The 26,201-nt window shown below is 53.6% G+C and overlaps 2 protein-coding genes and 4 non-coding genes across 6 annotated transcripts; 3 read left to right on the forward strand and 3 right to left on the reverse strand.

Annotated features, from left to right (window-relative positions):
* Positions 1 to 455: 455 nt before the first annotated feature.
* HES7 (hes family bHLH transcription factor 7) lies at positions 456 to 2,447 on the forward strand. Its single transcript, XM_073798496.1, has 3 exons — positions 456 to 1,007; positions 1,577 to 1,664; positions 1,990 to 2,447. Exons 1-3 carry the CDS (start codon positions 912 to 914, stop codon positions 2,442 to 2,444), a joined length of 639 nt encoding a protein of 212 aa, XP_073654597.1. The 5' UTR covers positions 456 to 911; the 3' UTR covers positions 2,445 to 2,447.
* A 582-nt stretch (positions 2,448 to 3,029) lies between these two features.
* TRNAR-UCU (transfer RNA arginine (anticodon UCU)) lies at positions 3,030 to 3,116 on the reverse strand. Its single transcript is given in 2 exon segments — positions 3,030 to 3,065; positions 3,080 to 3,116. It is a non-coding gene; the product is annotated as a tRNA-Arg (tRNA).
* Positions 3,117 to 3,627: 511 nt separating this feature from the next.
* On the forward strand, positions 3,628 to 3,709 carry TRNAL-UAG (transfer RNA leucine (anticodon UAG)). Its single transcript has one exon. It is a non-coding gene; the product is annotated as a tRNA-Leu (tRNA).
* Positions 3,710 to 4,142: 433 nt separating this feature from the next.
* Positions 4,143 to 4,214, reverse strand: TRNAQ-CUG (transfer RNA glutamine (anticodon CUG)). The gene has a single exon. It is a non-coding gene; the product is annotated as a tRNA-Gln (tRNA).
* A 577-nt stretch (positions 4,215 to 4,791) lies between these two features.
* TRNAK-UUU (transfer RNA lysine (anticodon UUU)) lies at positions 4,792 to 4,864 on the reverse strand. The gene has a single exon. It is a non-coding gene; the product is annotated as a tRNA-Lys (tRNA).
* A 297-nt stretch (positions 4,865 to 5,161) lies between these two features.
* LOC101321831 (hydroperoxide isomerase ALOXE3) lies at positions 5,162 to 26,159 on the forward strand. The gene is given in 21 exon segments (XM_073797916.1): positions 5,162 to 5,378; positions 5,947 to 6,184; positions 6,791 to 7,003; positions 8,073 to 8,150; positions 8,694 to 8,706; positions 8,708 to 8,817; positions 9,119 to 9,244; positions 11,808 to 11,911; positions 12,449 to 12,621; positions 13,346 to 13,412; positions 13,415 to 13,482; positions 13,611 to 13,814; positions 13,908 to 13,957; positions 13,959 to 13,992; positions 14,407 to 14,547; positions 14,550 to 14,590; positions 15,146 to 15,267; positions 19,863 to 19,963; positions 20,537 to 20,707; positions 25,223 to 25,363; positions 25,365 to 26,159. Coding segments are annotated over 21 exon segments (2,469 nt in total). The 3' UTR covers positions 25,422 to 26,159.
* The last annotated feature ends 42 nt before the right edge of the window (positions 26,160 to 26,201 follow it).

Here is a 26,201-nt window from a genome sequence, read left to right on the forward strand (position 1 = left end):
GAAGCAGAGGTCCCTGGGCTGGTCAGGGGACAGGGTCCCTGAGACCGAAAGTCAGAGAAGAGGCTGGAGATGCAGGGCTGGAAGGGGGAGAGGTGCGCGGGGAACCCGAGGAGCCAGGAGCTGGGGAGGAAGCTGCGAAGTATGGAGAAGGGGTTAGCGTCAGAGCTGGCACTGGGTGGGCGGCAGAAGCAGAGGTCTGGGGCGTAGGTAATGGCAGTTGACACCTTGCGGCCTGGCGGGCTTGGGCGGGGGTCAGAGTCCGAGTAAAATAAGCAGGAGGAGCACAGAGCTAAGGGACGAGAGTGGAAACAAAAAGCGGAGAGGATAGGCCCTTGCTCCATGCGGGCTGTGAGCCGGAGCTGGGCCAATGCAGCCTTGTAAGAGAAGGTCTGGAGGGCATTGGTTCCAGAGGCCCGAGCCCAGGTGGAAGATCTTAGAACCAACGGAGAAGGGTGACCGCACAGGCGGGTTAGTGGGAGAAGAGGGGGCGCGGTCGCTCTGGGTATCTCCCTTTCTACACTCAGGGCCACCAACTCAGCCCGCCGCCTTGCGGCCCACGTGTCTGGGCGCAAAGAGGGCCCCCAAAGTTCTCCACTGAGACAGAAAGACTGCACGAGACGGAGACGTAGAGAGAAAAGAGGAGGAGGAGAGACACAGAGAGGGGAGGAGGGAGGACAAGAATGAGAGAGGAGAATGCAGAAGACCCGGGAGAGGAGGCGAGCTACAGAAATTGACCCTAGGGGCGTTGGGAGGGGGAGCGGAGAGGGATCGAATGGGTCCGGCCTTAGGTTCTCTGGCGTCTTGGGGAAGAGGTGGAGGCCGGACTATCCCAGCGGCGGGATTCCGACGCCTGCGCGGCCGCGCTGAGTCTCGGTCGGGTCGGCCCGCTCTCCCTTTCCTGCTGGTCGCAGATGCTGAAGCCGCTTGTGGAGAAGCGGCGCCGGGACCGCATCAACCGCAGCCTGGAAGAACTGAGGCTGCTGCTGCTGGAGCGGACCCGAGACCAGGTCAGTTCTTCCGCCATCATCGGACTCCCAAGCATTCCGTCCTCCTGTCTCAGGGCTTCCCACTTGGGTGGGGACATATGCTGCTTTGGCGACCCTGGCCCCAAGGCATCCTGACCCTTCGAATCCCATCCCAGACCCCCTCTCGCTCTCAGAACGCGATCTTCATTGCCACCCCTCGGGTCTGTAAGTTTCACACCCGGCTCTGTAAATTTCATTCCCGGGGGTCAGTTTCAACCTTTGGGTCTGTAAATTCTCCCTCCTCCTCCCCCACACTCCCCGAGATAGCCAGCAAGGTGGTTAATTTCATTCCCCGGGTTTTCTGTTCAAATCCGCTCCTCACACTGTGGGTTGGTTTCATCTCCTCGGGTTGGACAGTTTCGTCTCAGGGTGGGCCAGGACCATTCTTGGTCATCTGCACTCCACATTCGGTAGCGCGCTCTGTGGTCCGCGCACAAACGCGATCCAGGGGCACCCCCAGCTCCCGCATCCCCCCTCCCTTCTTCCCCCTGCCACTTTCCCCCTCTCTCCCCACCCCTTTCTGTCTCTGCGCCCTCCCCTCCCATCTGTAGAACCTCCGGAACCCGAAGCTGGAGAAAGCAGAGATACTGGAGTTCGCCGTGGGCTACTTGAGGGAGCGAAGCCGGGTGGAGCCCCCGGGTACAGCGCGGGGGTGGGGCAGCGGAGGGAGGGAGGGGAGAATTCACTGGGGCCCGGGCCGGGGTAGATGGGGCGGACCCTGTGGTGGACGGTGGGCTTGGGGTGTGGCATGCTCCGCTCCGAGGCGAGGTTAATAATAACACCCGCGCGTGTCTGTCTCTGTGTCTCCCTCATTTTCTCCCTCTGTCGGTCCATCTGGCTTCCTGACTCTGTGCGCCTGTCCGGCCTCGGTATCTCTGCGCCCCGCCCCTTCCCCACCCCCTTCTGGGACCCCTGCCCTGCCCTCCCGTCCTCCCGCCGGCCGTACCCGCTGCCGCGGCTTCAGGTGTTCCCCGGTCCCCAGCCCAGGACGCCGAGGCGCTCGCCAGCTGCTACTTGTCCGGCTTCCGCGAGTGCCTGCTTCGCCTGGCGGCCTTCGCGCACGACGCCAGCCCGGCCGCCCGAGCCCAGCTCTTCTCCGCGCTGCAAGGTTACCTGCGCCCCAAGCCGCCCCGGCCGGAACCGGTAGATCCGAGGCCCCAAGCGCCGCGCCCACCGCTGGACCCCGCCGCCCCAGCGCCCGGCCCCGCGCTGCACCAGCGCCCCCCAGTGCACAAGGGCCTCCCTAGCCCGCGCTGCGCATGGTCCCCGTCCCCCTGCTCCCCCCGAGCCAGGGATTCCGGCGCGCCGGCCCCCCTCACCGGACTGCTGCCGCCGCCGCCGCCGCCGCCTCACAGACAAGACGGGGCGCCCAAGGCCCCGCCGCCCCCGCCGCCCGCTTTCTGGAGACCTTGGCCCTGAGCTTTGGGGGGGTGGGGTGGGGACGGGGGCTGGGGGGTTGGGGTAGAGACTCCAGCCCGAGCGCAGCAGAGGGACCCGGGCGTTGGGGTGAGGAGGTGTTGGGGAGGGCGGCGGCGGGGCGCGAGTTCGCAGCGCGCGGGTGAGATGTGGTCTATATTAGAGTATCTATATAAATATATATTTCCCTGGTTCCTGTCCCTTCTCCCTGCCCCCTTTGCGTCTAGGATTGTACCCTCTCTGCCCCCGGCCCAGCCCCAGTCCCTTCCCCAGTCCCTTCCCCAGTCCCTAGTGCATGGAATAAAGTGGTTATTAAATCCCCGTGTGTCCCCGAGCCAGGGGCCTGCCTTTATCTCGGCGTCCACGCCCACTTTCCCTCCCATTCGGTCTCCCCCCCCCCCCCCAAGTCCTGCTCTCCTTGGCCCAAGACCCGGGGCAGACAGGTAAGTAAAGAAGAGCAGAGCGGAGGCTGAGGTTGGAACTGAAACCAGATGGAAAACAGTGAGATAGGATGGGGGAGAAGGGATGGGAGCCTTTAAGAAAAAGCCGGATAAAGAGGAAAGGGAAAAAAATAAAATAAAATAAAATCGACTCTGGTGGGATTCGAACCCACAACCTTTGAATCGCTCTTTCGTCACTAGAAGTCCAATGCGCTATCCATTGCGCCACAGAGCCACCTGGCGGGCGGCGGCGTCTGACGGCTTACGGGTACTAGAATGGGAAAGGGGCGGGGGGAGGGGGAGGGTTGTGAGGGAATTGGGCGGGGCGTGTGACAGAAGCGCGTGGTTTGGACCTCAGAGGCTTGCCTGGAAGAGGTAGCGTGCGCAAAGCACGTGAGCCAGGTGGGAGTGCGGGAGCATAGGGGTGGAAGAAACTGGGAGACAGCGCAACTGAATATGAGCGAGCGAGTACAGAGCTCCAGCTGCCCGCTTGGGGGATGCTTCCAGTCCAGGCGCATCCCACTCCCAGATGTGGCCCCACCCATAAGAATAAACTTGTTTTGTTGGAAATTTTCTGTGTGTCTCTGTTTCTTCTGGTCTCTCTGCCTTCCCATCTGCTGCTCCGCTCTCCGAAGGAATCTCGATAGTTGCCAAAGAAGACCAGCCAATTTAGCAGAACTATTTGTAGCTCCACTCCTCCTTTCTAGTCTCTTAGGAAGACTGCGAGGAAAGGTTTCCCCCACGCAGGTAGCGTGGCCGAGCGGTCTAAGGCGCTGGATTTAGGCTCCAGTCTCTTCGGAGGCGTGGGTTCGAATCCCACCGCTGCCAGACCAGAGTTTTTCTCGAGGCTTAAGCACTCTTTAATTCATAAAGTAAATTACTTACTTTTATGAGAACTCCTGGTAGCGGTCTCACCAACGTGTATTCCAGACAGAACTTAGGTCTGCCTCCCAGCCCCAAACCAATACATAATGGAAACTGCCAAAGAAACCTCGGACCTTCATAATCGATCTCCACTTTGACATGTCGTCAAATAACATTCCTATCAAAATTAGTGCAACTTGCTATATATTTAAGTGACTTACTGTATGTTCTCCTGACGGTGTGCTACAGGCTCGAATTACCTAGCCTGAAAAGCTCAGAAGGTAAAACCCTAGTTTAATTTTCTTTCCAGATCCTTTCAGAACATAAGAGAATATCATACATGAAGCTAATGAATAATATAATAGAACATTGGTATTGAGTGAAAACGAAAAAGGAAAGGTTCCACCGAGATTTGAACTCGGATCGCTGGATTCAGAGTCCAGAGTGCTAACCATTACACCATGGAACCCATTCCCTAAGAAAAGCTTCTGACAGTATATATATTATTGTACTTCCTATTCTGTGCCTTTACATACTTTGCCATTCATAGAAGACAAAAAAGAGTTGTCGGATTAGGGTGGATACCGCTATCGAGCACCTGAAATATGAATTTAAATGTGCTGTAAGTATAAAATACACACTGTAATTAGTACAAAAAACGGTTAAAATTTCATTAATAATTTAAAAATATTGATTACATGATAAAATAAGATTTAGGATATAATGGGTTAAGTAAAATGTTATTAAAATTAATTTCAAAAAAATTTCACCTATTTCTTTGTACTCTTTTTAATGTGTGGCTCCTAGAAAATTTAAATTCGCATGTATGGCTCGCATATGCACTGCTCTAAAACATCTCCGCTCTCCCTCCACTGTCATTCGTTCTGCCTTCTGAAAAATACCCTGACGCACTTAATACCGTTTCCTCTTAACACCAGGCAGCAATATTTGCGTTACTCTTTTCCTCTGTTATGTTTGAATGAATACAATTATTTACTCAAAAATATTCTAAAGATTTTCATGTACCGGTGGAGAAAAAGGGCAGACGCCCGAACAGGGACTTGAACCCTGGACCCTCAGATTAAAAGTCTGATGCTCTACCGACTGAGCTATCCGGGCTCTGCTACACAAGCTCTTCTACTTCCTATAAGAGTTTCGCATTTACGAAAATGCTGAGGATAAGCGGTATCCCATGCACGCGCGCAGGAGACTACAGAACGCACCTCGAGGAAGCCGGTGAAGCTAATGGCGGATGATTGCGCTTTATCGGACCCCCCTCCGTACAGCGGCCGCACCTGTTAGGACGCTGGGGGCTGGAGCGCCGCGGAGGCTAGGTGGGTGCGGTGTCGGTATCGGCAGCACGGGGGCGCTGCCGGCCGCGGGCTTCCCTCGAGGAGAGGTTTCCTCCCAGTCCGGATGACCGAGACCCCAGGCACCCCACGCACCTGGGCTCTCCCGCCTACCGCCCCAAGGCCAAGGGCGGCCCGGAGCGGAAAGAAGGCCACATGGGGCCTTCAGATGCTGTGCGCCCGGAGACCACTTCGGTCCCCAGACCGGCCCTATTCCAAGCGAGAGACTGAGATCGGGCGTGCCAAGGACCGGGGACACAAGAGGGCCGGGCTTGCGGGTGGTGGTGCCGAGTTTAGGAGGTGACAGGAGGGCTGTTTCTGACCCCTGTGCAGTGTGCAGAGATGCGTGTCCGACTCGCGTGTGGCTGTAGTCACGTGTGATTTACGGCTCACTTGTGTATAGTGATTCACATGGATGATTCACAAGTAGGAATGCGGGTGCCCTGTGGCCAGTTCTGGCTGAGAGAGAGGATGAAAGAGTCTTGGGGGAAGTTGGGGAGTGGGTGGACAAGGGCCCCAGGGCATCAGTCGGCCCCTGACCAGGAGCAGATCAGTGTCCCAGTCATACAGGCATCACCTAATCCCTGTCTCCCTCTCGGCATCTGGTCCTTCCCTTCCCAGTGGGACCCGGGCTCCTGACAATCATCTGGGTGAACCCGGTCCTGCCAGTCAGAGGGACCGGCTGTGCCAGATGCAAACAAACAACTATTAGGGCGAAAGGCTGTGGGCGGGAAGAGGGAGCCCTCAGCTAGCAACAACAGAGAGCTTCTGGAGCCAGCGAGCCAGCGAGTGAGCCCTAGAGCATCCCAGAGACAGCTGGACTTTTCCTCAAAGGCCTATCCTGACCCCCAGGCTCTGACACAGCGGCTCAGCAGCCCAGCCATGCCTGGCCTGCGGCTCACCTCCTCCAGGCCGGCTGCCAGGGGCATCCTTCCTTCCCTCCCATCAGGGCCGTGTACCGCGTGTGTGTGGGCACTGCTCCCTACCTGATGGCCGGCACACTGGACAACATTTTTGTCACACTGGTGGGCACATGTGGTGAGAGCCCCAAGCGGCGGCTGGATCACATGGGCAGTGGCTTCGCCCCTGGAGAGAGGGAGGAGCCACCCCGAGGAGCAGAGCGGACAGGAGACCCTGAAGGAGGAGAGGGTCTTTCCTCCAGAGCTCATCAAATCCTGCAGAACTCAGGATGCCGGTCCTGACCTCATCACTACCCCTATTCTGGTCTTGTCTTTTCTGGGGATGATAAACCCTATCCAGGCAGGGCTGTGGAGAAGGAGCCCTGGGCAGTGGCTCCGGAGAATTCCACTGGCTTCCTAGCTCCTCCTCCAGTAACTGAAGGTGGGCTTTGGGGAAGGCGCTTGCCCTCTTTGAGCCTGGGTTTCCTCTTCTCTGGAAGGGGTCCACCTGCCTCTGCCAGGCCCCAGGATTGTTTGCTGCTGGCCTACATAAGGTGAGGGCTCCAGGGAGGCTAGGGAGATCCAGAATCCACTCTGCTCACACAGGACTCCTGCAGCGCCGTGGCTGCTACTGCCTGGATGAAGGATGCCTTTTTCTAATTCATGCAAAGGCACCACATGGGTTACGGTCAGCTCGGGTTTATATGTCAGACTAGGTGTCGGTGTAGTCGCACTTTTCAAGGTGCAAGGATGACGTTGGCAGTTCCTTGCCTCTCAACTGCTTGCTCTCTTGCCCCCCAGGTGCAGAAGTAAAAGGTACGCTGCTCAGAGGAGCTGGGTGAGCTCTTGCTGCTGCGGCTCCACAAGGAGCGCTACGCTTTCTTCCCCAAGGACTCCTGGTACTGCAGCCGTATCTGCATCACTACCCCTGGTGGTACTCTTTGCCACTTTCCCTGCTATCAGTGGATTGAGGGCTACTGCACCATAGAGCTTCGACAAGGAACAGGCGGGCCAGAGGCAGGGGCTGGTCTGGGCTGCAGAAGACATCTGCTGGGATCAGGGGGAGCTCTCACAAGAGCCCAGGGTGTAGGGAATAGGGCTGGAATTAGGGTAACTGGAACTCAGGGCTCCCAAGTAGGTGCTTTCTGAAAATATAAGCCTCTAACGCCCTGAAATGCAGGGGCTTTCTGGGCAGTATTTACCCACCACCCCCCAGACACACAGAGACTAGGCACACACACACGTACATACACTCACACCACTCAGAAACACACACACAAACACACAGATATGTGTGCTCACCACTGACACCCTCTGCCCTTCCCCAGAGCCAATTCCTCTGAGAGGAATTAACCTGCAAGCTGAGTTACTGAATTTCAACAGGGGGAGAAGCCCTGAATGTTTAGAGAATTTAGCTGGAGAGGCCCTGGCCACTACCACTGGCTTTTCTGGTATGGATGAAGTCCCTGTGAGGGGCTGTTCAGATTCTTTCTTGAATTTGGGGGACGTTTCAAGGTTGCTGGGCTGAAGGTCCTTCAGCCCCTGGACCCCCATATCTCCTGAGCAGCTCTCTCATCTGCAGAGGCAAGACTAAGGCGAGTCCGAGCGTGGAGATGAGTCTTAGGCATGAGAGATGATGTTCTAGGTCAAGGTGAAGCGAGTGAACATCACCCTTGCTAGTACTGTGAGTTACTCATAGACTTCACTCTGAATCCCCATCTGTCATCACAGCACATCCACCCATCACTTCACAAAATATACTCGTTCATCAGTCCTTTGTCAAGTGCATATTATATGCACGGTGCCAGGCACCATGCTGGATGCTGGGAATACACAAAATGAATACGACGTGTCTTCTGCCCCCAAGGAGCCAAACATGCAAACAACTAGGAAGATTGTTCTAATCTGGGGGTGAGGTTGTCCTGAATCCCTTCTACTGATGAATGCACAAAGAATGTGGGACATCCGTGTCACTGAGGGATGGGGTTCAAGGTTTGGGGGGTTCAGGACAGGCATGCTGGAGGAGGTGTCATTTGACAAGAGACTTACCAATGAGTAATTTTCATTTCTCACGGCAAGAACTATTTGTCAGGACTCCCTTCCCCTCCTTCTGGATCACAGGAAATGGGAACTCCAGGCCCGACAGGAATGCTACCGGTGAGGGTGGCCTAATTTGACCTCTTTGCTATCTTAATCTGACCTCATCCTTAATCAGACTGGTACTAACTCTAAACTCAATTCCAACTTTGGCGGCCCAGCTCTGATCACGACCCTCATTTAAACCTAACCTTAATCTAATATTGACCCTGAGCCCAGACCCAAAATGCCAGTACTGACAATTGTCCCAACAACATCAATGAACCCACACTCAACCCCAGCTGTCCTGATGTGACCCAGATACCAGACATGACCCTAGGATTGACCAACTTCAGCCCATCCTCAGCCTCACCCCCAAACCAGCCATGATCTTGATCTCAACACAAACCCAACTCTAAACCAGTGTGGACATTCATGTCATCCTCAAATGCTACCCTGATCTGAAGCTTAGTGCCTTCAGGAAAAAAAAAAACAACTTTAATTCTTTGTCATCTACCCAGAAAATGGGTGGTTTCTGGGAGTTTTAAAGTCATATCTTTGAAAGCTAAGGTTCCTGTTTACCCTAAGCTTCACTTGCCACCTCTGACCTCTTTCCCCTGGAAGCTGGAAAGTCTACGCCTGCCCCTGGCTTCCCGGGCATTGTAGACGTCAGCAGCTTTGAGGAGGTGGAGTCAGATAAGAAATTTGCTTTGATCAAGAGGGTGCCTTGTGCAGACCAGGGCGACAGGTGAGGGTGAACTGAGATTTGGGGAAGAAGCTGGAGGGGAGTGAAGGGTCTGTTGTGAGGACTGGGTGGGCGGCCTGGAAAGCAGCATCGGTGACAAACGCAGTTTAATTCAAGTGTCTGGAGAAGAATGGGTGGGGATGGTCCCTGGGGTCTGGCAGAGAGGAGGGGAGAGGGCAGGGGAGGAGCCTGGAGTGAGGGGAGGCCTGGGGATTCTGGGGGAGGAGAGAGGAGAGGAATTAAGGGGAGTGGGCTGCAGGTCCCTCTGACTGGTTTCTGTCTTTCTGCTCCCTCCACTCCCCAGCAGTGGGAATAGGTACCTGCCTGGCTTTCCCATGAAAACTGACATCCCGTCCTTGCTGTCCATGGAACCCAATATTCGCTACTCGGCCACCAAGACAAGCTCGCTGCTCTTCAACGCCATCCCTGCGTGAGGCCACTGCCCTCTCCGCACTCCTGCTCACTCTTCCTTCAGCCTCTGTCCCTTTGATGCACATCCATGTCTCTGCCCCCAGTTTCCCATCTCCCTGTCTCCAGTCTCCCCTCTCCTTGTCCCCAGTCTCCCCTCTCCCTGTCCCACCACCCCGTCTCCGCTCTCTCTTTAAGCAACTCCATTCTCTAGCTCCCCATCACCACCTCTTTGCTCTTAATTATCCCTTCTCTTTCCATTCCTCAAATCAATAGAATTAATTGAGCACCTACTCAGAGCAGAGCATGGTCCCAGGCACTGTTGGTGGGACCATGTTGAGTAGGACCAGAGAGGCCCAGCCCTTAAGATTTAAGGAGGTGGTCAGGCCACCTCAGGTTCAATTTCCAGACCAAAACTTTCTAGCTTTATGACCTTGATTTTCACTCAGCCTCTAAACCGTTTTCTCATTTGTAAAATGAAAATAATATTCATATCTACCTCATAGGTGTGGGGGAGACTTTAATGTGCTAACATCCAGCACAAAATAATCTCTCAATAGAGGTTACTGAGTAGTATTAGGATAGAGTTTTGGCCAGGAGGAACTCACAGTCTCCCTCGGGAGACGTGCAGCACAGTTAATCAGCAATCGGAGGGGTCACAAGCAGCTCAAGTCTGAGGCTGTGAGTGTGATGTGGCTGGAGGGGGTACAGCTGACATCTAGTGCACAGAGGAGGCGGGTCAGCGGGGCTCAGGAGGTGGTTGCTGGGGAGACACGTGGGATTGAAGCTTTGGGCGGGGGGCGGGGGGGGGGAGGATCAGTGAGGGGAGAGCGGGTGGGCTCTGGGCAGACCCAGGTCAGTATGGCAGGAGGAGTGCAGGGCTCGGCCATCTGCGCAGGGGCTGCATTAGGAGGCCCAGAGGAGGCCAGGGCGAGGAGCCGGATCCTCGTGTTCTGGGCTTTGGTGCCAGAACGGTTCTTCTGGAGAAGCACTAGTGGGAGGGGATGCAGAGGTGAGGCGGAGTGTGGAGCTTGAGTGTGTCCACAGTGGATTGGGGTGCACAGGCAGACACGGGGGCTCAGGCTTCAGGACAAGGACCCGCTGAGAGGCCCTGGCAGGGCTAAGGGACCAGGGGAGCATCCCGGAAGGTAGAGTCACCTGAGTTGGTCCCCGGATGGATATGCGGGTCTAGGCAAGGGAGGGCCCAGGAGACCACGTGGACAGCCTGTGTGAGGCTCAGAGAAGGGCCCATGGGAAGAGGAGCTGGCGTTTGGCAGCCATGTGGTCATTTACAGAGGGGAGGGAGTCACTGGGTTTTAGTGTGAGGTGACTGCAGGGTGTCCTGAAGGACATGTGTGGCAGGCCTTGGAAAAGGAAGGCTGTTCTTTCTTCTCTCTTGCCTCCTCAGCCTCTGCTTTAATGACCAAGCTCCCATCCAGTTTTTCCCATCCCCAGGTCCTGAGCGGGCAGGCGCTCAGCAAAGACCCATGGAAGGAGGAGTGAGCGGCTTAATGAGCACGTAGGAAGCTGCCCTTGGGCTTGTCAGGTTACTAAGGCCCCTGCGCCCTCTCCAGGTGCCCACACTCTTCATGGCACATCAGCATCCTTCCACAGCCTACCTTACTGACCAACTGCCATAACCTCCTAACCTATGTTCCATTCCCTTCCACTTGACTTGGCCTAGCTAGTGAGCAATTATTACGAACTGGGTATGTCAGGCATACACAGCCCAGTCCTGGCCCTAAGGAGCCCACAGTATACTAGGAGCTGATTTGAGTACACTGTAGGATAATAAAGGGAGTGATGTACTTAAGGGTTTACGATGGAACGAAGGAAGTCATGGGTACTTTGTGAAAGACACACACAAGGCGTGTGTTTGGGGGGCCATCAGGCCATGCTTCATGAAGGACTTTGCATCTAAGATGCACACAGAAGAACAGATAGGCTTGATACTAGGTGGAGATGTAGCAGAAGGTTTTCTAGAAGAGGCACAGCTTGAACAAAGCCCTGGACAGGGGAGAAAGCTGACTTCATTTCAAGCATTTTTTTCTGATTATAAAATAGTACATGCTCATTGTAAAATAATTAAAACAGTACCGACATCCACAAAGTGAAAAGTGCCGGCCCGTAGGTTGGCAAGCCCACTTTTACTGGTTCAGTGTACAAAGTACATCTCTGGCTATGTTTAGCAAGAAGGCTGTGACTGGATTGGTTAGTGCAAAGGGTGGGAGAAAAAGCTAGAAACGTTGTAGAAATCAGCTGGTGGGGAGCTTCCTAGGCAGCCTGAGCAGTTGGGGCTTTGTCATGTGGGTGGAGGGGTCTGTGACAAGCTGAGAGCTTGGAGAAAGCAGGACGAAACACCAACGAGGAGACTTGTCTGCACCCTGCACGCCACCTTTGCACACACATGTGGAGTCACCCCTACAAAGCCTCAAGTAGCCTCTAGACTTTTCTCCCATGTGGACTGTTAGGTACCTCTTCTCTGGGCGCTGACCTCGTCAGATCCCGCCAGGCCTCTAGGCTGGGGGCACAGTGCAGTTGGCAGCCCCTAGCCCCCCTGCCCACCCCCACTTCCCCTCCCACAGGTCCCTGGGCATGAAGGTTCTGGGTCTGCTGGACCGTAAGGGCTCCTGGAGGAAGCTGGATGACATCCGGAATATCATGTGTTGCCACAAGACCTTCACCTCAGGTGTGCAGAGCCAGGCAGAGATGTCCATCCTCCACCCTACCCCATACTCAGACCCCTCCGCCCCATCCTGGGAAAGGGCCTTCTTCTGGCCCTCTCAGGGGGACTGCTGGATCCCAGAGGGAGGGGCTCCTGGCTTCACTGGTGGCAATCTCCCAGATTCCCCTCAGGAACCAATCTCTCCTCCCTCTGGGAGGGGACAAGAATAAGTGAGTGGGGACAGAGAGAGGGTCACGGGTCACTTAGGAGTCCTGATCCTGATCAGATGCACTTGCCTCTCTTCCCCTACCCCTGCCACCAAGAGTTCTGGGCTTTGGGGCCAGACTTTGGTTCAAATTCCTGCTCTGCCACCCAACTGAGCAAGTCACTCTACCTCTTGGAATTTCGGTGTCCAGTGTTAAACTGAAGATATAATTATACCTACTCTCATAGGATTGTTGGAAGGAAAGGCTAAACCACGGTGATGAGCAAAGGGCTGGGTTGAGCATGATCTAGTGAAGCAGTTTCCAGCTCAACTGGCCCCCCTCTGTTGTCCCCTAGAGTACGTCACTGAGCACTGATGTGAAGACCACTTCTTCAGATACTAGTACCTGAACGGTGTCAATCCTGTCATGCTCCACTGCCTCTCCAGCTTGCCCAGCAAGCTGCCTGTCACCAGTGACATGGTGGCCCCCTCGCTGGGACCAGGCACCTGCCCGCAGACAGAGCTAGAGGTGGATGAGTTGTCAGTAGGGAGAAGGGATGGGTATGGAGGGTAAGGGTGGGATGGCTGCATCCAGCCTGCAGGCCTCGACCCCCAGCCCTGCGCCTTTAAGTAGAGCAGATATGGGTGAGAGCCAGATGGGGCTCAGGCTTGAGGCGTGAGATGGGGCCTGCTGAAGTGGTATGAGTGAGCATGACAGCCTGGAGGAGGAGGCCCTGTCCCTGTTCTGGGGCCTCCAAGATCCCAGGTGCTGAGGCCTGAAGAAGGCTGTTTTAGGACAGGCCAAAGGCAGCACCACTAGAGGAGCAAGAATGATCCTTGAGAACTAGAAACTCCGAGGGTGTGGGAGGAGATGACGGCCCAGTCAAGCCCTCAGGCATCCTCCAGGAGGCTGGAGATGGGGTTGGTGGATTCCCCTCCTGTGTTGATTTTGCTGATACTGGATACAATGAAGTCATCTCACTTGAGAGAATAGGAAGGACCAGGTATGGGGAAAGGGGGAGAGGATGCCGGCTTGTCCAAGCTGCTGGGAAGCCAGGTGAGAGGCTGCACAACGAACGACTCAGCTGGACCTCATTCCGGACATTTTGGGAAGGGTGGGGTACCCAACACTAGCCTTTAGTGCAGGCACCAATAATTACTGAGACCCAGGCTGGAGTGGGAGCGGCCAGAGAACGGAGGGAAGCAGAACGCGGGTGGGGAGAGCACTCTAAGGCTCCGTGCAACTTCCCCAGAGGGGGCACATCTTCCTAGCGGACTACTGGATCCCGGCAGAGGTCCCCATCCCCTGCATAAACGGCCGCCCGCAGCCTCCCCACTCTGCCTGTTGTGGCTCAACCCCCAGGGGGCGCTGGTGCCCTTGGCCATCCAGGTGAGCCTGGGGCCGGGCTCTGGGGGGTTGCGGGGAGAGGGGGGGCGCGCGGCGAGGCTGCGGGGGCGGGGCCTCAAGGGGCACACTAGCAGTCTAGAGCCTCAGCCCCTTATTATTCCTGGACGCAGCTCAGCCAGACCTCCGGGCCAGGCAGCCCCATTTTTCTGCCCACTGACTCCGACTGGGACTGGCTGCTGGCCAAGACGTGGGTGCGCAACTCGGAGTTCCTGGTGCACGAGAACAACACGCACTTTTTGTGCACGCATTTGCTGTGCGAGGCCTTCGCCGTGGCCACGCTGCGTCAGCTACCGCGCTGCCACCCCATCTACAAGGTCTGGGTGACCCCCGGGCGGGGCCAGAGGGAGCGGGGCCGGGGCGGCCTTCTCCCCTGACCTTCGGCTCCTGTGATCTCAACCCGCTCGCAGCTCCTGCTTCCGCACACTCGCTACACGCTGCAGGTGAACACCGTCGCACGCCACGCTGCTCAAACCAGAGGGCCTTGTGGACAAGGTGCGGCCTCCCGGCTCCCCGCCCGCCCCTTCCAAGGGGCTCCTTCCCGAGGGCACCTTGCCCCGCCCACAAACCCTGTCTCCCTTCCTTCGATCCCACCCACCGGCCCCACCTCCTCGGGCTCGGGTTCCAAAGGCTCCTAGAGTTGGACGAGGCACCCCGGCCTGAGCCCCGGCCTGCCCGGCCTTCAGTTATTCTTCTAGTTCCCACGTACCTAAGGATTACCGCCTACGCACGTAGTAAGGCCGCAACCTGCGCAGCCCATGTCGTGCTCTCATGGGTGTTTGATCCTTGGTCTTGGACTGCTCGATTAACTAAAAAATGCCCTCTGCTGAGTCACTAGACCAATCTCATCCCCAGGCACTGGGGTGGGGCATGGGCCGGTCCGGGAGCCCAGCTGTGTTCTGTCCTCAGGTCACGTCCATCGGGAGGCAAGTCCTCCTCTACCTCATGAGCACCGATCTGGCCCACTTTACCTACACCAATTTCTGCCTTCCAGACAGCCTGCGAGCCCGTGGCATCCTGGATACCCCCAACTACCATCACCGAGACGACAGCCTGAAGGTCTGGGCCTGAAGGTCTGGGCGGCCATTGAGAGGTGTGGGCCCGGGACCTGCAGCCAATCTGGCCCAGGGGCAGGGTGGACCCGTGTGCTCATGCAGGCTGGGGCGCTTGATGCTGGGGGTTTCAGGTGTCCTCAGGCCCAGCGTGGGGCACCTCAAGGGTGAGAGTTGCGGTTGGGGTTCCTTATGAAATGGCAGGTAGCCATGGGCTGAGGAGGGGCTGGGCTGTGTGTGAATGAGCAGAGGACCGGAAGGACGGGCCGTCCAGAGGAGTCAGGGCAGCAGCAACAGCTAGGTGTGGGCTGGGGCCTTTAGGTGGGCAGGTCTTCCCTTCTCCTGGGTGCTGAGTGGCGAGGGGACACAGCATGTCAGGCTCTCCTCGGTGGCCTCTCTGGAGTGGGGGTGAGACTTGAGGCAAGCCTGGGCACTGGGGTTCCAACTGAATCTGGGGGTCCCCACTGAACCCCCATGGACTCTCAGTGGAATCTGGGCAGCTGGCTCTCCCTGGCCTGAGCAGCACTGGGCCTTGGTTTTCAGGCGAGGCCGGAGCCCAAGGTCACTGCCGTAGCAGGGACATCTCTTTCCTACAGTTTTGTCTCAGAAATCATGGCCTACTATTACCCCAGTGATGCATCTGTGCAGCAGGATTCGGAGCTGCAGGCCTGGGTTGGAGAGATCTCTGCTCAGGAGTTCCTGGGCCAGGAAAGCTCAGGTATCCCCTCCCCATCCTCCAAACCCACCGTCCCCCTTGGCCCTACCATGACCCAGTTCTTATTCATTGACAAGCCTTGGAAGTACATGCTGTTGTTAGCCCCACCAGGCAGATAAGGAACAGGCACAGAAGGCTGCACAGGTAGTAAGTGGCAGAGGCAGGATCCAGAGCCAGCGCCCAACATCTCCAAAGCCCTTGCTTTCAGCCACTACATGGTGCCTGTCTAGTCCCTGCTCGACCTTTACCACCCATTCACCTCCGCTTGCTGAGGTCTGAGGATGAGTCACATCATGTGGTAGGAGCCATCTCCAGCTGCAAGTACTAAGGACTCTGGACTCCTCTCTCATACCCTCTTACGCCCGTCCTGCCGGGTGGCCCCTCCAGCCCAACCTCTCTCACTTTTGGCTTCATGGAGTAGCTTGGTACTGCTGTTGCCTGATTCCTCCTTATTTACACCTGTCACTGGCCCCTAACTCTCCCCTCTCTTCTGACACTGCCAGAGTGGCCTCTGAGACCCACCAACACCAGTGGCCCCCTCTCAGGCCTCCTTTGCTTAGTCCTCCCTTCCTTAAAGTCTTCCCTTTGCTCCACGGAGGACGTGTCCTTCAGAACCTCCCACTTCTTTCAGGCCTTCTGCCGCCTCCCCATCCCAGCCCTGGCCGGAGGGTGGAAGACTGTCACTGCCTGGGATGTCTTCTCTTGGCAGGGATGTGACTTTTAGCTGACTTAGCACTTTTGATGGCCACCCAGAGGAATTCCCGTTGGGGGAGACCCAGGAAGGAGGCGTGGTCTCAGGTCACCAGGAAACAGAATGAACGGCTGGTGTAGCCCTACCTGTAATGGGCTCCAAAGGTTTTTTGTGTTTTTTGTTTTGGCCACTCTGCAGCCTGTGGGGATCTTAGCTCCCCGACCAGGGATTAAACCTGCACTCCCTGCATTGGAAGAACGGAGTCTTAACCACTGGACCATCAGGGAAGTCCCGGCTGTTTTTTTTTTTTTTTAAACAAAATTTTGAACATACAGAAAAGTATAGGATATGATGTAATGAACACCCATTTACCCACCACCTAGACACAGTTCCTAACATCTTGCCATATTTGATTAAGCTGTTGCTTTTGCTTATTGCTGAAGTCTTTTAAGGTAAATTACATACATTTCATATTTTACCCCTAATTGCTATGCATCTCAAAAAAAACCCCAAACAAACCCACGATGCCGCTTTTCTACACAACCGCAATGCTGCCATCATATTTAACAAAATTGACAATAATCTCCAACATCACCCTCTTACCAGTCCATATTCAAATTTCCTCACTTGTCCCATTCTCCCTCAGCTGATCCTGCTGATTCTGGAGCCAATCAAGGACCACATGACACCTTTGTTTGTTTTGACTCTAAAGCCTCTCTCACTTTAGCACAGGCCCCTCCACCCTTTCTGAAATCACATGACATCTCACAAGGGCTACTGAAAAGCTAGGACTAGTTGTTCTGCAGAATGTCTCACCTTCCAAATTTATCTAATTGCTTCCTCATGATGTCATTCCTCTACCCTCTGTGTATTTTGTCAACCGGAAGCAATACCTAAAGGTTAAATGTTTTGGGCAAGAGTATTTCTCCAGTGACGCTGTGTTCTCTGCATCGCATCATATTGGGAGGCATGTGACGTCAGGCTGTCTCACTATGAGTGATGCCAAGTGTGACTTCTGGGTTAAGGTGGTGACAGCCAGGTCTCTTTTGGATCTTTTAAAGGGCAGCCCCTCCCTGTGCTTTGCACCCCTACTATTAATCAGGGGCGTCCTGATCCTGACTGCTTCTCCTCCAGGGACAGCTATTTTTCTCTTTGGGGTTATCTGTTTCCTATTCAAGACCCAGAGCGGGATCAACTCTCTGATCTTTCTTTATTCAACTTGTCTCTGATTTAATACATCAGGACATCCTTCAGATAGACAAACATCTCTTCCAAACAGCCCAAAGTAATTCTAGACTCATGTTTTAAGGTAAAACACATTCATTCATTAACCTCAGTCAGCATGCCTCTTGCTTCCATATTTCAAAGGGAAAAAACAAACAATATGCACTACAGAAAAATGCCCGTAGACGGTCTGTCTTTGCTTTTTTATTCTAGCCACCATGAACAGAACATTCAGAAATTTCCCACACACTCCCAGGACAGACACCTGGTCCTTCCTCCAAGCCTCTCTGCTCTGTTGCATCAGCCTCTTTCCTGTCATCCTGACTCCAAACCCTGGAGCCATCTTGACTCATGTTCCCCGATGTCTTCCTCTCTCCCTACATCCAGTAGGGTGGCTAATCCTATTGTCCCCATCATTTTCTACTGTCACCGTCCGAGTCCCAGTCCTCTCACTACTCGTGCGTTGTGGCAGCCGCCTCTCAACCCGTCCCACCCCTCCCAGCCTCTCGCTGCTCGCCTGCCAATTCAATTACTGGGGCCACTGCCCCAGTAATCCTCTGAAACACTGCCCAGAAACTACCCTGCCTGGCACACTGCTGCAGCCTCACCTCCAATTAAGTCTGCTCCTTTTCCCTCACGTTGTTTATGCCTCCGTGCCTTCCCACTCTGGCTTCCTACCCTCTCACGCTTTCACTTCATTCAACCAGTAAAATTTATTAAGTACTGTTAATATTTATTAAGTATTGTTCGAGGTGCTGGGGTTCAGCAGTGAACATGACAGACAAAAATCCTGGCCTTCATGAAGCTTAACATTCTTGTGGGGAGATACAGATAATAAACTAGCAAATATGTCAGGTGGTTATGAATACTAAGGAGAACAAAAGAGCATCAGGGGATATAGTGGGTCGAGGTAGGGGGGATTATTTCAGGTAGGTGGTCAGGGAAGGCCTCTCTGAGGAGGTGATTTTTTTAAAAAATAAATTTATATATTTATTTATTTTTGGCTGTGTTGGTTCTTTGTTGCTGCTCACAGGCTTTCTCTAGTTGCAGAGAGCACGGGGCTCTAGGTGTGTGGGCTTCAGTAGTTGTGGCACGTGGGCTCAGTAGCTGTGGCTCGCAGGCTCTAGAGCACAGGCTCAGTAGTTGTGGCATATGGGTTTACTTGCTCTGCAGCGTATGGGATCTTCCCCAACCAAGGCTCGAACCCATGTTCCCTGCATTGGCAGGGAACTGCGCCACCAGGGAAGTCTCTGAGGAGGTGATGTTTGACAGAGATGTGAAGGAAGGGAGAGAGCTAGTTCTGTGGATAACCGGGGCAAGAGTGTACAGGCAGAGATGGAATCAGTGCAAAGGCCCTGAGGTGGGAGTGTGCTGGTGGGTTTGAGGAATCAGAAGACCCATGTGGCTGAGTAGAGTCAGAGGGAGAAAAGTAGGAAAGGAAATTAAGTTGGAGAAGGAATGAGAGCCAGATCAAGCAGGGCCATGGCGAGGCAAGTGAGGTGGGAAGCCCTTAGTGGGCTTTAGCTAGGGGTGACCTAATTGGATTTATGATTCTAAAGGATCACTCACTCCAGCTGTCACGTGAAGAACAGGCTATCAGGGGCAAAGGCGGAAGCAGTCAGACTCATCCAGGAGCGAGATGCTGGAGACAGGGTGGCATGGAGACTGGAGGTGATGGGACGAGATTGGTTTCTGCAAGAATTTGCTGACTTGTGCGGTATGAGATAAAGAGAGGAGCCAGCGCACGGATTTTGGCGGGAGCACCTGGACAGAGAGCACCTAAGTGGGACCACTGGTGGGGGAGGGGGAGATGGGTTTGGGGAGCGTGCGGGGTAGGGAGTTAAGCATTAGGCTTGGCAGGTGTCAAGTCTGAGATGCCTCATAGACACTCAGGCAGAGGTATCAGGTAGTAGCTGACACCCACTGCTGAGTCCAGAGTTCAGCGGCCAGGAGGAGGAGAGATGTGAATTTGGGAATCCTCAGCCAGTGGGAGGTGCTTCAAGCCACAGTCTTGAATGAGACCACTAAGGTACAGAGAAAAAAGGACCAGGGGCTGAGCTTGAAAATGCCTTCCTCTGTCTTCTTTTCTCCATTCAAAGCTCACCCATTCTTCTACCCAGGGAGGCCCTTCTCTTCCTCCAGGAAAGTCACCCCTAACCACGCCAGCCCCAGTGCCGAGCCTGCCCTGCCTGCCCTCTCCTCAAAGAGCCAAGCCCTGGCCTTAAAGCTTCCCTCTGCTTCTACCACTGCAAGCTTGTAAGTAGCACCCTCTCTGGCCATCTGTCTCTGCCAGTAAACCCAGCAGTGGAAGATCTGCTCCTGAGCGCTCAGACAAATCGTGGTGAGCTGGGCAGAATTAAGTCATTAAGCACTACTATGGGCGGCAGAAAGAAGTGCCTTGGTGTTCAAGGAGGGGCAGCTTGGCTGTCACGCTGAATCCACTGGGTTCTTCGGTTGTGAGCTCTGCCAACTGGGCATTTTCTGGTCCCGTCCCAGTACCCCCTTCAGAGACCACACCTTGGTGAAGACCATCCCTAACCTCAGCCCAACCCTAATCCTTGTCTAAAGACAGTGGTGGCCACATGTTCAGTACGCACGGCTCACTCTCTGCCTGCGGTGAACCCCAGCCCTGGGGAATCTGGTCCCCTCCATCTGCACCCTCTTCCCTTCCTCCCACACGCAGGCTTCCCATGCAGGCTGTGCACCCCGGGAGAGCTGGTGAAGCTCCTCACTGCAGTCATCTTCAACTGCTCCGCCCAGCACGCCGCCGTCAACAGTGGGCAGGTGAGGCTGCGGAGGGCGGGCCTGGGGGGGCACTGGGTCACGCGACATTAGGCCCAGCAATGGACATGAGGCCAGAGTTCGGGTTGAGAGCATGGGAGGGTCGGAGCTGTGATGGGTTTATGAATAGGGCTGGGCACTGGGGCTGGATGATGACTGGAGTGGAGCTGGGTCCAAGCTTGTAATGGTGACTCGAGTTGGGTTGTGGAGGGAGTGGAACTTAGGGGCTGCTGTCTCGGATGGGCCGCGGCCAAGTGGAGTAGCAGCCTGCTCTGTGTGTGGGGCCAATGCAAGACCCGTTTCTCGGGTGACCTCTACTCTGGGTCTTCCTCCCTCCTAGGTGACTCACTCCACCCAGTCTTGGAACATTGGGTGGGGAATGACAAGGGGTGACCCAGGCTCCTGCCACCCTTCTGGAACTTTCAACCTTATACCCCTCCCTCTCTTCCCTCTCCATGACCCCCTTATTTCCCAACTGCAAAATCTGGGGTGGCACGTGCAGGAACAGGGATGTTGAGGAGGGAGAGGGTCCTCTTCCTCTGGCCAACCAACTCCACTGGGGTGGGGTCTCCACAGCATGACTTTGGGGCCTGGATGCCCAGTGCCCCATAATTCATGAGGCAGCCCCCACCGCAGACCAAGGGGACCACCACCCTGAAAAGTTACCTAGACACCCTCCCGGAAGTGAACACCACCTGTAGCAACATTCTCCTCTTCTGGTTGGCCAGCCAAGAGCCCAAGGATCAGGTGTGTTGGGGGGTGTCTAGGGGTGGGGGGAGTCTGCAGGGCCTGGGCAGTGGAGGTGGTGGCAGCTCTCCCAGGGAGTTTGGGAGCCGATAGCTGGCATTTATGCTCACTGCTGAGCTGCCTTGGGTTCTTCAGTTTCTTCAGGAAATGACAGTTGGTCCCCAAAGACATACACCGAAGCAAATACCAGTTTAGTGGCCGGGGCACAACTTCCATCTAATTCACCAGTTTACCAATCTATCCACCTATCCATCCATCTATCCAACCACTTACTCGTCCGTCAACCACTAATCCATTCACCCAGATATCCAGCGCACATCTGCTGGATCCCTCCCATGTGTCAACGCAGTGCTGGGCGCCAGGCTCATAAAGCTGGGTGAGAACGTCCTGCCTTCAAGAATCCTGTGGCCAGGTTGAGGAGACACACAGGAAAATGGAAAAGGGCACCACCGTCTTGTAGGAATTATTCATGAACTCCTCCATTCAATCAGGACTTCCTGAGAACCTGCAATGTGCCAGACACTGGTGGGCAGTTATGAACCTTGATGTCATAAGCTTACAGTCTAGTGACAGAGGTGAGAATGGGGCCCCAGACTTGGGAACCTGACCAAGTCTGGGCAAACCTGGGACAGCTTCTTGGAGGAAGTGACATCTCAGATGAAACCTCTGGGATAGGGAGGGGTTTGGCAGACAAAGGAGGGGCAGGATTAGTTTCTAGGCAGAGGGAAGGACTCTACCAAGTGAAGCCAAGTGAAGGTGAGAGTCTGTCGGTGGGTTTGCAGGACCATAAACGGCTCAGTGTGGGTGCGGTATTTGTTCACAGGACAGAGGGGAACCATTGAAGAGTTTAAGCCTGGGGGTGACGTGGCTAAATTTGTGTTTTAGCGAGGGTGCTTCTGTGGCTGTGCGGATGGATGGGAGCGGCAATTCTGGAGGCAGGAAGGACGGCAAGGAGGCTGTGAGTTAGGCTGGGCCAGGGGAGCAGCCCTTTAATCACCAATTACTATCACCTCCATTTACACACCACGTTACCAGTCATGTCTCTGCCCTCCAGGTCGTGTCCCCAAGCTTTCTGACATTACGTGATATCCTCATCTCTCCCACTTGCCTCCATTTGGCACAGAGGGTTTCTCTCTCTAACAAGTTTTAACTTATCTCATGCCCGGGAATGCAGGAACTTGTCCCTGGAGGCTGCTTCTCTCTGGTCCCACCTCCCAAGGATCTGAAGACACCCATTTCTGTCCTTATAAAGGAAAAGCTCTCTCTGCTTTTTGTCTACTCACAGAACACTCTGTGGGTACTCTCGATACTCTCAACTCGATTCTTCCAGCCAGAAAATGTGTGTGAGTGCTTCCCACCACCCCAAGCAGTTCTCCGAAACCAGCTGGGTGTCCCATGACTTAACTCGGTTCTGACACTGTCCACCTGGAGATAGTGTCAGATCCCACAGGTCAAGGGCTCAGTCCCACAAGACTGCTCCTCCATTCCACCACCCTCACCCCCTTCAGGTGCCAATCGCAAGTCCAGCTTGTCATCTGAGCTTCTGACCAACCAGCTATAAGAGGTTTCTATGACCCCCTCCTCAGTTTTGATCATTTGCCAGAACAGCTCACAGAACTCAAGCCAAGTTTACTGACTAGATGACGGGCTTATGCTAAAAGGATACAACTCAGGAACAGCCCGATGGAGGAGCTTCACAGAGCGCGGTGCTGGGGAAGAGGCGCGGAGCTCCCCTGCCCTCTCTGGGTCCACCACCCTCCCAGCACATCCACGTGTGCAGCAACCTGAAAGCTCTCCAAACTTGTACGTGAGGGATTTTTATGGAGGCAGCCTTACCTAGGCATGATTGATTAAATTATTGGCCATTGGGGATTCATTCAACCTTCAGTCCCTCTCCTCTCCCCTGAGGCTGCAAGGGTGAAACAAAGTTCTCACCCTCTAATCACAAGGTTGATTCTCCCGGCAACCGGCCACCCCAGGGGCTTTCCAGAAGTCACCTCATTAACATAAGCTCCGGTGGGGTTGAAAAGGGCTTATTATGAATAACAAAAGACACCTTTAACATTCCATCACTTAATGAAATTATAAGGGTTTTAAGAGCTCTGTGCTAGGCACGGGAAGACCAAATATACATTTCTTATTATAAATCACAATGTCACAGTACAGAGAGAAGGGTATACAAGATGATGAGAGTGGAGAGTTCCCTTTCTCATAAGCCAGTGGGAAGTTCAACCCAGAAAGTTCTAACAACAACAACAACAATAATAATAGCACCTATCACTTTCTGAGGATCTACCATGCCTCCGTCATTAAATCAGGTATCTTGTGTACACTATTTCAAAACACAAAATAAATAAGTAGCTATATTTAAAATGCTTAAGACAGTGACTGGCATATAAGCGTTCCATAAATGGCAGCTCCATTTTACAGGGGAGAAAACTGAGATTCAAAGGCACCAAGCAGTCTGTCCAAGGTCACAGCTAGTAAGTAGGCTTTGAACCCAGTCTATCATATTTCTGTGTTCTGCTTTATCAGTAGTGACACTATAGTTTTGGAAATTAGATGTCAATCTGGTAAGTAAGACGTAAAGCTGATTCTTTGAAAAGACCGATAAAATAAAGAAACCAGAAACAATTCAAATCAAGAAAAAAAAAAACCCCATAAATGTACAACATCAGGAATGTAAAAGGCATATAGCCACATATTCGAGAAGACTGAAAAAATTTAAAAAAAATTAAAAAGGAGAAGAAAATACTTAGTTTTATGCAAATAAATTTGGAAACCTAAATGAAATAAGTGATTTTTTTAAGAAAACCTAAAAAACAAAAAAACCAGAAGAGGTGAAAACCATACATAAATGAAAAAGGTTGTGAAAGATCTGATCCCTCTCCTTGTAAATGGACATTCTATTAAACCTTCAAAGAACAAATAATTCCTAAATCATTCAAACTGCTTGAAAGTGCAGAAAAAAGTAGAAGCTTCCCAAATCATTTTACTGGGAACCCTGATACCAGCACCTGGCAAAGGCAGTGCTCCTGAGAAGTGAGTCTCAGGTAGAGGGTTCTAGTCCCAGATCCACATTTCCCACCTATGTGACCTTGGATATGTAATCGGGCTCTCTAAGCCTCAGTTTCTTTATCTGTAAAGTGGGAATGATAAGAGTACCTGTCTTATAGAATTGTTGTGCCGTTGTGATGGTCCATGTAAAGCCCTTGCAACATCACCTGTAATTAAGAAAATAAAATTACAAACTCATTCCACTTAGCTACAACAATCTTAAAAATATATCAGTAGTCCGTGAAGGCCAACAGTAAATAGTAAAACAATAATACATCATGATGAAATCTAGTTTAATTTAGGAATGAAAGGTTGGTTCAACCTTATGCAACCTAACAATACACTTCCTTACATCAATAAAGAAACACCATATAATCATCTCAGTATACGCTGAAAAAACGTTTGATAAATGAGAACAGCCATTACTAATAAAAACTCAGTATAAGATGAAACTTCCGGGACTTCTCTGGTGGTCCAGTGGTTAGGACTTTGCCTTCCACTGCAGGGGGTGCGGGTTCGATCCCTGGTAGGGGAGCTGGGATCCCACATGCCTCGCCGCCAAAAAAAACCCAAAAGCGTAAAGTAGAAGCAATATTGTACCAAATTCAATGGAGACTTTGAAAATGGTCCATATCAAAAAAAAAAAAAATCTTAAAAAAGATGAAACTCCCTTATGGAGTTTTGATAAAATATATTTCGGAAAACATTGTCCTCATGGTGAAACCATAGAGGTCGTTAAAGTCAGGGACAAGAAAACAAAGCTGTGATTTAACAGTGTTTTGCGAGGCTTCACTGGCGCAATAAAACAAGCCAAAGAATATTTTAAACAACAGGATTGTTGGCAACAGTTGTATTGTATGAGCAGTGTGTGCAGGTTCGGAGACTGGCCCCAGGAACCGTGATGGCGAACTGGTTGTGCACTGCGGTCAAGCCCAGATGGGCAGTTCTGCTCCGCCACAGGATGGCACTGACTGAAGTTCACTGCGCTGTTTCTTGCCTGGGATTGGCTACGCTGTAAAGCACGAGTGTATGGTGATGCTGCTCATGCTGGCAACACTGGTTGACTGGGAGATGCCTCAGACCTGGTTGTCTTCAGGGGTTTCCATCTGTGAAACTGTGAGGTAACAGGTGTATCCTTGGGCATAATTGCTCGGGCGTGTTTACGTTTGATTTCAGGTGTGTTCTGAATGTGGTTGTATTTAGTTCATAGAGCGGTGGCCCAGGGACAGGAAGGGACCTTTTTAGGGCCCCGTGGGCTGCGGGTGTCCAGGCTGCTCTGCGCAGGTCGCTGGAGTGGTGGTTTGGAGGTTTGAAGGGTTTGCGTTTACAGTAGCCGTGGCTGCGTCACGCCCGCCTTTACAAGCCACTTTGACTGTATTTGCTGGCAAATGTGGTCCTTCATTATTCTCCATCCCGTCCTGAACATCATCCTGACCCCGCACCTGATTTTTCTCCCAGCGGCCCCTGGACACCTACCCGGACGAGCACTTCACCGAGGAAAGGCCTCTCCGGAGCACCGCCATCTTCCGGAGCACCGCCATCTTCCAGAGCCGCCTGGCTCAGATCTCGCGAGACATCCGGGAGCGGAGCGGGGGGGCCTGGAGCTGCCCTATACTACCTGGACCCTCCCCTCATCGAGAACAGCGTCTCCATTTAACCCCTTCCTCCTACCACGCGGAAAGCCCAAGCGTGAGGAGGCCCAGCTTCTCAGGGTCCTCAGGGCTCTCCCGTCTTCCCTGTTCTCGGTCAGCGTGAACTTTCTCTGCACGTGGGGACCTTTTCCACCCACGGTGGCTCTAGCATCCCATGAACTGGGCCCTGAGCTGCCAGTACAGCGGTGTCCAGGGTGAGAAACCGCTGGCTAAAGTCAAATGCACAACAGGCCCTTCAAAAGGAAGGAACCCCAACACCCCTTGCCCTACTTTGGGCAGGCTCCTGTGAAAGCCTAGCCTACTCCCGCCTTCTGTGAAAACTCTTCCTCCTCCCATTGGGCCCAGGTTGGGACTCTGAGGGCGCCTTCCCAGTCCTCCCCATTCCAAAACTCCTTCTCCTACTTTGCCTCTTTGTTTCCACTTTCCTCCCATCCTAGGACCAACCCAATGCAACTTCCTTCTTTGGAAGAGCCTGGAAACTGGACAAGGAAGGATGTGTGCCCTGGATCTGTCATGTGGTCCACTTTGACCCCAGCATCTTTAGGGAGAGGGTTACAATTAGAGCCCAGCTTACCTGTACCTCTAGCTGTAGTTCTCAGGGCCAGGCTCCCTGGCTTGTGTGTGTGTGTGCGTGTGTGTGTGTGTGTGTGTGTGTGGAGTCTCTCCCCAGCTCTTTCCTATCCCCACTATCATTCCCCACCATTTTTGTCCTTGAGCCCAGTAAGTTCAATAAAAATCAATATACTTGGCTCCCATTTCATTTTTGTTTTTGTTCCTGTGTGCAC

This window comes from Tursiops truncatus, chromosome 20, assembly GCF_011762595.2.
Source record: "Tursiops truncatus isolate mTurTru1 chromosome 20, mTurTru1.mat.Y, whole genome shotgun sequence".
NCBI lineage: Eukaryota > Metazoa > Chordata > Mammalia > Artiodactyla > Delphinidae > Tursiops > Tursiops truncatus.